The following is an 11,134-nucleotide window of genomic DNA, read 5'->3' as shown; positions in this document are numbered from 1 at the left end:
CCGGCGGTAAGCAATCGATCTTCTGGGATCGATCCCGGAAGTGCTCGCCGTCAACGCTGGTACTCCAGCTCGGCGAGAGGAGTACATGGCATCGACAGGGGAGCCTTCCTGCCGCGTCTGGACCCGCGGTAAGTTCGAACTAAGGTACTTCGAATTCAGCTACGTTATTAACGTAGCTGAATTTGCGTACCTTACTTCGAAGGGGGGGGTTAGTGTGGACCAGGCCTTACAATGCTGCATTGGCACAGCTGCGCCACTGTAGCGCTTTAATGAAAACACTCTATGCCAATGGGAGAGAGCTCTCCTGTCAGTGTAGTAAATCCATCTCCACGAGAGGCGATAGCGATGTTGACGGGACAAGCTCTCTCGCTGACATAGCACTGTTTAAACCGGGGATTAGGACAGTATAACTATGTTGCTCATGGTTTGGACTTTTCTTACCCCTGAGTGATGTAGTTATGCTGATGTAACTCTGTAGTGTAGACCAGACTCAAGAGGTGGTAGGTAGGTCAACGCGGTCAACCTAGCGCTGTCTACACAGCGGTTAGGTTGGTACAGCTGCCTCTCTGGGTTGTGGATTTTCACACCCCTGAGTGATGTAACTATGGCGATGTAAGTTCCTAGTGGAGACATGGCACGGGGCAGTGGTACCTCCATGCAGGTAGCTGAGGTAAGACGCTCCCAGCTGGGGGATGAAGGCTTGGCATTGACTAGCTCCACCAAGGTTACAAACAACCTCTATGAGGAGCTTGCTGTCGGAGCACACCTCCCTCTCCCCGCAAAGCCCCGGCCTGCACGGCGGAGGAGGTGTCTTTCCATAGCGGGATGGCTGACGCCGTGGCCTGTCTCAGAGAGAGGCACTTTTACTGCCAGCCTCCTCCCCCAGCATCGGGGTGCATGGGAGAGAGACACCTCAGCGAGGCCCTCGTCACAAAGGCAGCACCGCGCACCAGCGAGCAAGGCCGGGGTTGAGGCCTAAGTGACTGAGAGGCCCAAGCCCTGACAGGCCCCATGGGCTGTTAGCAAGAACGCGGGCGGCGCGCGTTGCATTGTGGGAAGAGCTAGGCGCGGCGCCGCCGCCGCCATTTTGTCTCTGTCACTCCGGCGGCAGCCCGAGCGAGCGAGCGGTCGGTCGGTCGGGGAAGGAGCGGGGGGGTGAAGGCGGTGGTGCTTGGCAAGGGGCCACTCGGGCATCAGGACACGATGATATCGGCCGCCCAGCTCCTCGACGAGCTCATGGGCCGGGACAGGAACCTGGCCCCCGATGAGAAGCGCAGCAACGTGCGGTGGGACCACGAGAGCGTGAGTGAAACGGAGCCGCCTCCTCCCCGCTCCGGGCCCCCAAGGCCTGGTTTTGTCGTAGTCCCCCACACGCGCCGCGGAGGACCGAAGGGGCTCCGCCAGCCTGGGGAGGGGGCTGTGGCCGCAGAGACGGGGGAACTCGGGGTGGGGGCGCTTTCTGCGGGGCGCTGGCTGGGAGGAGTAGGCTGGGGCCAAGTTCTGGATCGGCCTGGGGCCCTTCATGGCTCTGGAGACCAGGAGCAGGCGGGAGGTTGGGAAGGGAAGGACGGAGGGCCTGGCTGGGCTTGGGTGGGAGGCGGGAGCCGCTATGAGGAATAGCCTGGCCGGATGCAGAGGATCCGTAGTAGCCTGACTGAGGAGGATTGGAAAGGAAGGGGTCTGCTCCTACCAGGATTGGGGGGCGTGGGGGAGCTGGCTCGTGGCTCTGCTTGGGACTTAGTGCATGAGGGATTTCTCTTAACTATGCGAGGCGATTTGTGCCGTTAAAGAATTAATTAGTTGAGGAAAATGAGTGCGGCGGGGGTCGGAGGGGAGGAAGGATGATGGGAGGGTCTGTGTTGAGCTCGTTATGCGGGAGAGAGTTGTTTTGCCTCGGATGAAGGTAACGTTTCTTAAAGTCTGTGCCTGGAATCTGGAGGGGTTTTTGTTGTTGTTTTTTAAAGGGGTCGTTCCTGAGTTTGAGGAGGAGGAAGTCTCTGGGTAGGTCTTACTGCAGTTTGGTTGCGATGGGGTGGGAGATGAATAGTATAGAGGACATGCTAACTAGCTAAAGAACACAGGATAATGAAGAACTTGAGCTCCTTTGGAAATGAAGATTTTGCTGATGTGAGAGTTTTATTTCCACAAATCAAATGTGTCTTGGAACTTCTGGATTTTTCATGTACAATATTGTTACTATTTAGCAATATACTTTAATATTTCCTTTATATGTGGCTGTGACATGTTAATTTCCTGCACTAAACTGCTCAGAAGAGGGTGTTTTTTCCCTCTCCCAGATACTTTCTTGTTTTACTCAGTGGTATCTACCTTTAGAGTTTTTACTGTCACCCATCACAGTCGACTGTGTCAGCTCCTTCCCCATAAAATCAATAGCAAAGTTCCTAGTGGATTTCATGGAGTCTCTGATACTTCTCCCATTTTGAGGTCAAAACTTTGCTTAAGATGGGGTTTTCAATTTTTGTAGGTTAGGATTTAATGGGTAGATCACAACACTGACACCCTGATAGACAAAACATGGTAGAGGATGCTGAGGTTAAGGTTATAAAATTGTTTAAACATAGTGTTCCCACATAAATAACTTCCTGGGGGAAAAAGATGTTAAATGAAAAAGGAGCAATGTTTGTGAATTTCTTTAGTCACATCTGAATTGAGAGACTGGGAAATGACAGGTTCCCATTTTAAAATGGTCTAACCAGATGTTGAAAAGGACATCTCAACAACAAATTTGGAAAACTGATTTTGATTTAGAAAAGTTTATATCTGTTTACAAATTGCTTGTATAAAACATTAAATCTAGAGGTAGGTATTACAGGAAGGATTCACAACTCAAGAAATATGCATACTCTTCATAAAATTCTTATTTTATTTGAACATGTAATTCAGCCAGGCATTCAGTTCAAATTTCCCCTTGGTTTTGAGCTCAGAATGCACTGGTGCTACTAGATCCTGGAAATTTGAAATAGATAAATTGGACCATATCTATGCAGGTTTTGAGGGGATGGAGAGTGAGTGTGTGTGTGTTCAAGTAAGGGAACTTTCACTTGAGTTAAATTAATGCTATTGAAAAACATACATGTCTTTTGCCTATATGGACAAGAAGTTGGAGGTCAGCCCTCAAGCTGCTACTTAGCTGCTCTCTAAACAATAAAGTTACCCTCTTTGCAGTGCGGGGTCTGCTGCCATTCCCCTGGACAGTGGGAAGTTTGCAGACTGCTGTTGGAACCCTTTCCGTCTGGTAGGGAATGTGTTAAGATGTGAAAAAATTATCTAAATTATATCTGCTTCCTTCTTGCTTTCATAGAAACATTTGTGCAGTTCATGTAAGCACCACACTAATGTATTTATTAAATGAACACTCCTTGAAATGCAGATTAGTGCAGTTAAAGGAGTGTGTGCTTCGCAGTCAATTGTAGTGTACTTATCAGAAACATAGCTATGCCTCTGGGAAGCTGCCTACCCATATAATTTCTCTTATTTCTTTTACAATACAAGGATGTTCTTTAGTTTTCCTGTGCTAATACAGGTCTAATGTTGTACAGTTCAAATAAAAAAAAATAATCAGGAAATGACTTGAATATTCTTTGTGCAACATGAAAATGTTAACATTGCTATAGAAACCTTAAAGTTTGTGTTTCTTGATTTTTAAATTTTAGCTATGTGGCATTAAGGCTTTATCTACACCGACAAGTGAAAGACACAACTTTTGTCATTCAGTTGTGTTAACACACACACACACACACACACACACACACACACACACACACACACACACACACACACACACACACACACACACACACACACACACACACACACACACACCAAAAGACAAAAGTTTTGCTGACAAGTGCCAATGTGAACAGTGGTGAGAGCGCTCCTGCTGACAAAGCTAACGCTGCTCCTTGGGGGTGGAAGTTTTTTGTCAGCAGGAGAACTCTCTCCTGTCAACAAACAGCAGCTACACTGCGTGCCTCTTAATGGCATGGCTGTAGCAGCACAGTCTAAAGTGGCATAGTGTAGACATAGCCTAACAATGCATACAAATTCTCTTGCATTTATGAACTTCACTAATTGTAAAAACATAAATAAAGACTTTGGACTCTATCTAAATGAAAGGTATTATGTAGTGCAAGAGCAGTACATTTACAACAATGGATCTCAATATTCTGTAGGTCTAGAATCTCTACATGGTTCAGGTACGGTTAAAGCAAGGCTCCTATTAGAAGGTTGATTTTTCTGTCACATGCCAGCTTAGTTGAAAAACAAACTGTTATTAGATAATAGTGTACTCTTGTCTTTTGGAAGTTTAAGAACCATTATCCTGTAATTGCCAAAAGTACTTTGGTTTTTGGTAGGAGGAGGATGAAAAGAACCATGCCCGAAGCATAGGCTGCTGTTAGCATTTTGGATTGGGTGTGTTTTCACTGGAGTTGGAAAACGTTGCAAAGTGTGTGGGTTTTAGTACTTCAGAACAAAGGGAAAATTTACAATATAAAACATTAAACACTGTCATAATTGCTCATGAGGTCACTCATTTTTATGTCTTTCTTTGTAATTTGTTCAAGCTATTTTGAAGTAATGTAAGAACTGAATTGTGTGTGGTAATTGGATCTTGGTTTAAAACTCCAGTGGAAAATGTGCATATCTTTAAACATTTCAAGGACAGATTTCACCTCTTTGTTTTTGTCAGACAGTTATAGATTTTACTTTGATTAACTTTGACAAGAGTAAAGTGCACAGTAATGCAAAACTTTGAGATTCCTGATGCCATATGTAGTATACACCTCTACCTCGATATAATGCTGTCCTCGGGAGCCAAAAGATCTTACCGCGTTATAGGTGAAATGGCGTTATATTGAACTTGCTTTGATCCACCGGAATGCGCGCACACACCCTCCGCCCCCGGAGCACTCCTTTACCGCGTTATATCCAAATTAGTGTTATATCGAGGTAGATGTGTATTTCAAAATAGCAGGAGGTAAGGTTAGTTCTAGGTTTAAGACTATCAGTGTTTTATTTTGTATGTAAGATGAACTCAGTGAGAGCTTAAATATATTAAGGTATTTTCATCTTAACCTGGTCAGCATTAAATAAAATCCTACTTTCTGTTCTAACTGTGTGTTCATTACGTAATCATTGAATCAGACTATATTTTTTATTTCTATAGATCCTCCCATGAAGGCAGGGTACCAAAAATACAGAGTATATTTGTAACTTTTACTCTCTGGTGAGGCTATGGAACTGGATTACAAAACATGCCTCTGGAGTAGAAGTGTTGGTGAACCTTTCTTCGTGAGCAGCACAGCAAGGTTCAGTGGGGTGCAAGGATCTGACTGCTGTTGGGTAGAGCCCTGTGTTAAAAAATGAAATAAAATGAGAGAACCTGGTTCTTCAGGTCTTTAGGGTGGCCTCACTCTCCAGGACCACCTGCTTAACGGTAAAGTTCTTGTCACGCTCACTTGAGCTAGGGGCACGCATGGGATATGAAGCTCCTAAGGCTTGCTCAGCAAAAAAAATTTGGGAACCTCTGCTCTAGAGCAGTGATACTCAAACCTGTGGTTCTCATGTGTGAATAAAATGTTGTACATCTAATGAGGTGCTCTTGGGTTCTCCAAGGAAAATATAGCAATTTCGGGGGTCAGGATGGAGACCGGTATGGCCAAATAAATGTGGGTAGTAGTGACTGAGAGAGCAAGCCTTCTCAAATGACTGAACCCAAAATTCTCTGTATACTGAAAACTTAGTATAGTTTTGATAAAGGCATTAGCTGCTTATAAACATTGAATTTATTTTGCTTCTTAGTGGCTAACGAGGGATGTTTTAGGATCTAAATAGGTTTGATGCATTTAGAGCCCTTGAAACCACAGATTTTAATCCTCTCTCCTTTGTCCTTCAAAGGGAGATGTATTGAGTTCTTTTCAAGAGTTGTAGAGTTTTGATTTTTCTAGGGTTAATAAGGATTTTATTTTATAGAAGATTCTTTTAAACGATTCCCTCTGACCTACATGAACATTAAGGTCCCCATGGCACTTTCTCATATGAGGGATTTTTTTCTAATGTTTCGAGTAGAGACATTCAAGTTACTGGGTTTTATTCTGAGCACTGTCATTTAGGACTTGTCTACATGGGAAAATTTACTGGCAGACCTGTACTAGTATAATTGTACGGCTGTAGTTTTTGTGGTTTAACTCACCATGTGGACACTCTTATTCTGGAATAAATGTCTATGCGGGGATAGTTCTGCCAGTAAATTTAATTTCTCTGTGCAGGCAAGCCCTTGAATTGCTGTGGGAGCTATGGGTGAGTTACTTCTCTGTGCCTCCGTTTTCTCATCTGTAAAATGGAAAGTAATACTTGCCTACCACATAGACATGTTCAAGGATTAAGATTTCTGAACAGGTTTGAGATAATTGGATGTAAAGTGTTAAATATTTCTTTGTGGCACTCTGCCATTCTAGAGTCTATTCAAATGTGAGACCTAAGAGTGAGAGAGAATTCAACAGTATATTGGACCTTTTCCTTTCTATTGGGGGACTTTAGAAGGTTCACATGTTGTAACAGTAAAAAGTTGCAAGACAATTGAATAAGTGCTAATTATATACGTCGCTAACAAACCACTGTAGCATAACTTTTGGAGTGAAGGAATTTCCTAAACTGTGTTTAAAATACTGTTACTACGATGTGCCATAACCGCAAATGATTGCTAATACCTCAGTTTTCCAGGAAGATGGCCCAACATAGTTAAGAGTTCTCATTATCTCTTATTCTAGTTAGATGTTGCATATCATGAAAAAAGAAAAGCACCTGTTAGGAGAACTAGACAATGTGTAATCTCTCTCTTGCTATGTGGTTATAAGCATAATAGGTGCATATAGCAAAGTCCGTTGCTGAAGATTTAAGGGAAATTCTGAGTGGAGGGCAAAGTAATAGTTCCAAGAGTGGAAGAAATAATAAATACTGTAAACCTTCATGTTTAATTATGAACCAAATATAGGCATGGGGTGGGGGGTGGGGATTAGAGAGAAGAATTTGAGGCTTTAAAATGAAAGACTGGAGGGGGAATCTGATGTTATTTTCATTATGACTCCACGTTGCTAGATCATGGAGTCATGTACCAGTGAATCAACAATTGAGGTTTGCAAGCAGACCAGAAAAGAAGTTGATTACCCTCAGGTTTGACTGGTGCAGAACCACAGCATTAATAGCATTTGGAATGGCTTACTATAGAGTAGGGTTTCTTTTTTTCTGCTCTGTGTTGGAAGTATCATTAGAATATAGTACTGTAAAGGATTAATATCCTCATGCTGTCTTTATAATTGTGTGGAGAGTCTTAAATCTGTAATAAAACCATACAGTGTAAGAAGTAGTTCTCTGGTTTTGATATTACTCTTCATTCATGGCACCAGCCGTGATGCAAGGGGAACCCAAATAGTATGATTGTAAGAGACTTTTGGGATCATCCAGTCTGATCCCATAAACATTAACTTCTGTTAGTTAAAGAGGCATCATTAAAACAAAATCTAAATTTTGGACTTTGATGACTTGAATCTCCATTACCCTGCCTTAAGAGAAAAATAATATCATCTTAACAGTAAGATGTGCAGTAGCTTACAACTGAACATTGACTTCATACAGCTTTGAAATTTTACTATGCAGAAGAAAAATGCTGCTTTTAACCATCTTAATTTAAATGAAATAAGCACAGAAAGTTTCCTTTGACAAGTTTCTTGTCAAATCTTTTTTTAAACTTTCCCTTTATTTTTTTAGTAGTTTACATTTAACACAGTACTGTGCTGTATTTGCTTTTTCTTTTCTTTTCTTCTTTGCTGATGCCTGGTAGCTTACTTCCAGTTCCAAATGAGGTGTGTTTTTGACCGGTCAGTTCGTAACTGGTGTTTAACCATGAAGTTCTACTGTATACCACAACTTAATAGAGATACTTGGGGACCAACTCTCCTTCCATTTATGATTGAATGGACCAAGCCTTCTTCCACTGGCAATTAAATTAAACTGTTTTGGCAACTATATCAGTTTCTTATGTGAAAAAGCAATATTGGGGAGAAATGTATTTTAGTTTCTTTTAATGCAGTATGAGGAGGGATTGCACCATATGTTCAGCCAACTCTCTGGTAGTCTGTGAACTCCTGTTTGGAAACCACTGACTTTTATACTCAGTCGCAGGTGATATTGAAGTTATGTTTGTCTTGGGGAGGAAAAGCTTGGAAGAACCAGACCTGAAGAAGAGCTCTGCGTAGTTCGAAAGCTTGTCTCTCTGACCAACAGAAGTTGATCCTGTAAAAGATTACTTCACCCACCTTGTCTCTCTAAAGCTATTTTGTTAAAACGGTAAATGTTCCGTTCTGAGAAGAAATGGAGCAGGAGTTGGACTATAATAGCCTCCTAATCAATAGCTAGGAAGAAAAAATTAAGTACAGTTCACAAATGGCCATAAATCCGCTTCTTCTACTTCAGGGTAACACTGAAATGCTTACTTGGACTATTATCGGTTTTTCTTTGTTTGTGGGGAAAAGTAGTTAATATATTCATTCAAGATCTCTAGTGGTGAAAGTTCTAGTAAGTTTATGAAACAACAGTTTTGTTTGGTGTCCCTGTTAGAAGTGCATGAACCTGCTTCTAGTCTCTCTCAGCTCTGATAATCAAGGACCAGATTTTGTACCTGTTATCCTAACTTAAAATTTTTCTTGCACTCAGTTTTACTTTGTGGAGGGGAAAGATAAAGAACCAATTGGTTAAGTGCATGAAAATTTTTCATAAGGAGGCTACTAGAATATAAATATTTGTGCGGGGGAGTTAGCTGTCTGACTGTAAAAAGATCCCCCTGCCCCTTGATTCAGGCATACTGCATGATTTTTCTTCACTCAAGTGTTCCTCAAACCACTTGCTGAAAAAATCTGTGTAGTTCAATATTTGCTTTATACTAATGGAAGTAGTAATTTTTTTCTTCTATACCAGTTCCTAGTGGTAATTTATAATATGGTGTAACAAACAAAATTGCCTGCTTTGGAGCTGTCATCTGATTTTAAAAGTGCAAGTCACATTTTCAGCTCTTGAAATCTTTCTAGGTTGGGAGGTATGGCTTTTTTTTCACTCTCCCAAGTCAGGGAAGAGAAAGTAAGCTGCTGTTTTGTGTGCGTGCGTGTGTGTGTGTATACAAAACTTCTCTTTTTGTACAGCACAGAGCACATGCTATTACTGGAGTCAGAACATTTAAATATAGTCACATATAGCTCAGGATGACTACCTGAGTGGGCTCCTTGCCCTTCTGTGGGGAAAAATAGGGCTTCTCAAGCATGCCATTTTTAAAAGGATGTGGTCAAGGTATTCATTCATAGTTTTCCATACATTCATAACTAATATAGCACTTAGAATCTTGAAGTGAAGTTTTCTTTAATAAACCTTTCCCCCTTTTCATTATATCAATACATTGGTTTCTTAGGTACAGTAACTCCTCACTTAACGTTGTAGTTATGTTCCTGAAAAATGCGACTTTAAGCAAAACGATGTTAAGCGAATCCAATTTCCCCATAAGAATTAATGTAAATGAGGGGGTTAGGTTCCAGGGAAATTTTTTTTTCACCAGACAAAAGACTATATTATATAGATATACTGTGTATGTGTTTTTTTAAATATATATGTGTGTGTGTGTGTGTTTTAAACAAACAATTTGATACTGGTACACAGTGATGATGATTGTGAAGCTTGGTTGAGGTGGAGGAGTCAGAGTGTGGGATATTGGAGGATGGGGTAAGCGGGGTGCAGGAACAGGGGGGAGGGGGCACCCTAACAGCCCCCTCTTCCTCCCTTCACCTCCCCCACTCCTCCCCCCTCCCCGCACAGCAAGCAGGAGTTTTGGGGAGCAGCTCCAGGGCAGAGGGCAGGAGCAGCACATGGCAGTGGGGGGGAGGGGCAGCTGAACTGCCAGCAATTGATAGCCTGCTGGGCAGCTGCTGCACAGGGAACTTAGGGGAGCGGGAAGCTGATGGGGGGGGGGGGGGGGGGCTGCCAGTCCATCCTGGTTCCAAGCCCCCACCAACTAGCTGCAACGGGCTGCTCCTCCTGCAAACAGTGGATGAAGCAGGTGGCTCCCAAATGACGTTAGAAGGGAGCATTGCACAGCTTTAAACGAGCATGTTCCCTAATTGATCAGCAACGTAACAACGTTAACCAGGATGACTTTAAGTGAGGAATTCAGAGTAGCAGCCGTGTTAGTCTGTATTCGCAAAAAGAACAGTTTCTTTTTAAGTGAGGAGTTACTGTTCTTGAAAGCAGCACAACAAACAGTTGACCTTGATCTTCAATTTTGATTTTTTTTTAAATAATACTTGAGAGATACTCCTGTAAGAACAATTACCTGGACTGCATCAACAACTGGTGTTACAAAGATTTTGACCCTACCAACCTTGGCGCAGGTACAGCCAAGAATTTTTTGTAATATTATATTTAAAAAGGAGATAAGGCTTGGTTTTGGTTTTACCTGCCAGGAAGCCCACAGAGCACAAGCTAAAATTTTCAAATGTTGGTCCTTAAAGATAGGCAACTAAATCCATATTTAGGCACTCATTATGTAAATGGCCTGATTTTTGAGCTGCTGAGCTTTTGTCACCCGCTTTGAAAAAATTTGCCCATAGGTTATAGCTACACACCTTGTCATGTAAGATGTGGGCTTGAAATGATAGGGCTCTGTTTTTGTTTTGTTTTTTGTTTTTTAAATCACAGATGATACCAACATGATTAGATGTTATGCCTGCTCTTTCACAGTGCCATCTAATTGTACTGAAGCCTGCTCAACTTTATCCATGCAGCTTTTCAAGACACTGACCCTCCTGGATCAAGCCATCTAATTTGGCACCCATCAATAGTATAATTGACTTGTAGCACACATAGAGACTTACTCCATTTGTTTTAAGCCCCCCTCACCCCCCAGGACTTCACAGTGCTGGAAGCTGGAAAGTTATTTTCAAAGCGCATCTTTGTCTTATGTGTGATAGAATTGAGTTTTAGGTTACTTTAAAAAAATCTTGACATGTATTCCTACTCCTTAGAATCATACCTCCCTTTTCTCCTCATCTTGTTTGATAAGGATAAAAGTCTT

The 11,134-nt window shown here is 42.2% G+C and overlaps 1 protein-coding gene across 3 annotated transcripts in view; it reads left to right on the top strand.

The window, feature by feature from the left end:
• Nucleotides 1-1,084: 1,084 nt before the first annotated feature.
• Nucleotides 1,085-11,134, top strand: part of LUC7L3 (LUC7 like 3 pre-mRNA splicing factor) — a 41,133-nt gene continuing 31,083 nt past the window's right edge. Inside the window, exon 1 of one of the 3 annotated variants that reach the window (XM_054047826.1) lies at nucleotides 1,085-1,302. In XM_054047826.1, the coding sequence (XP_053903801.1) occupies nucleotides 1,204-1,302 (99 nt within the window). In that variant the 5' untranslated portion in view covers nucleotides 1,085-1,203. The remainder of the gene's footprint in view (nucleotides 1,303-11,134) is intronic. The other 2 variants (XM_054047827.1, XM_054047828.1) reach the window with 2 other exon arrangements.

The sequence above is a fragment of the Malaclemys terrapin genome, chromosome 13 (assembly GCF_027887155.1).
Source record: "Malaclemys terrapin pileata isolate rMalTer1 chromosome 13, rMalTer1.hap1, whole genome shotgun sequence".
Lineage (NCBI taxonomy): Eukaryota > Metazoa > Chordata > Testudines > Emydidae > Malaclemys > Malaclemys terrapin.
The sequence above is the reverse complement of the archived record's forward strand: the minus strand, read 5'-3'. Positions and strand labels throughout refer to the sequence as shown.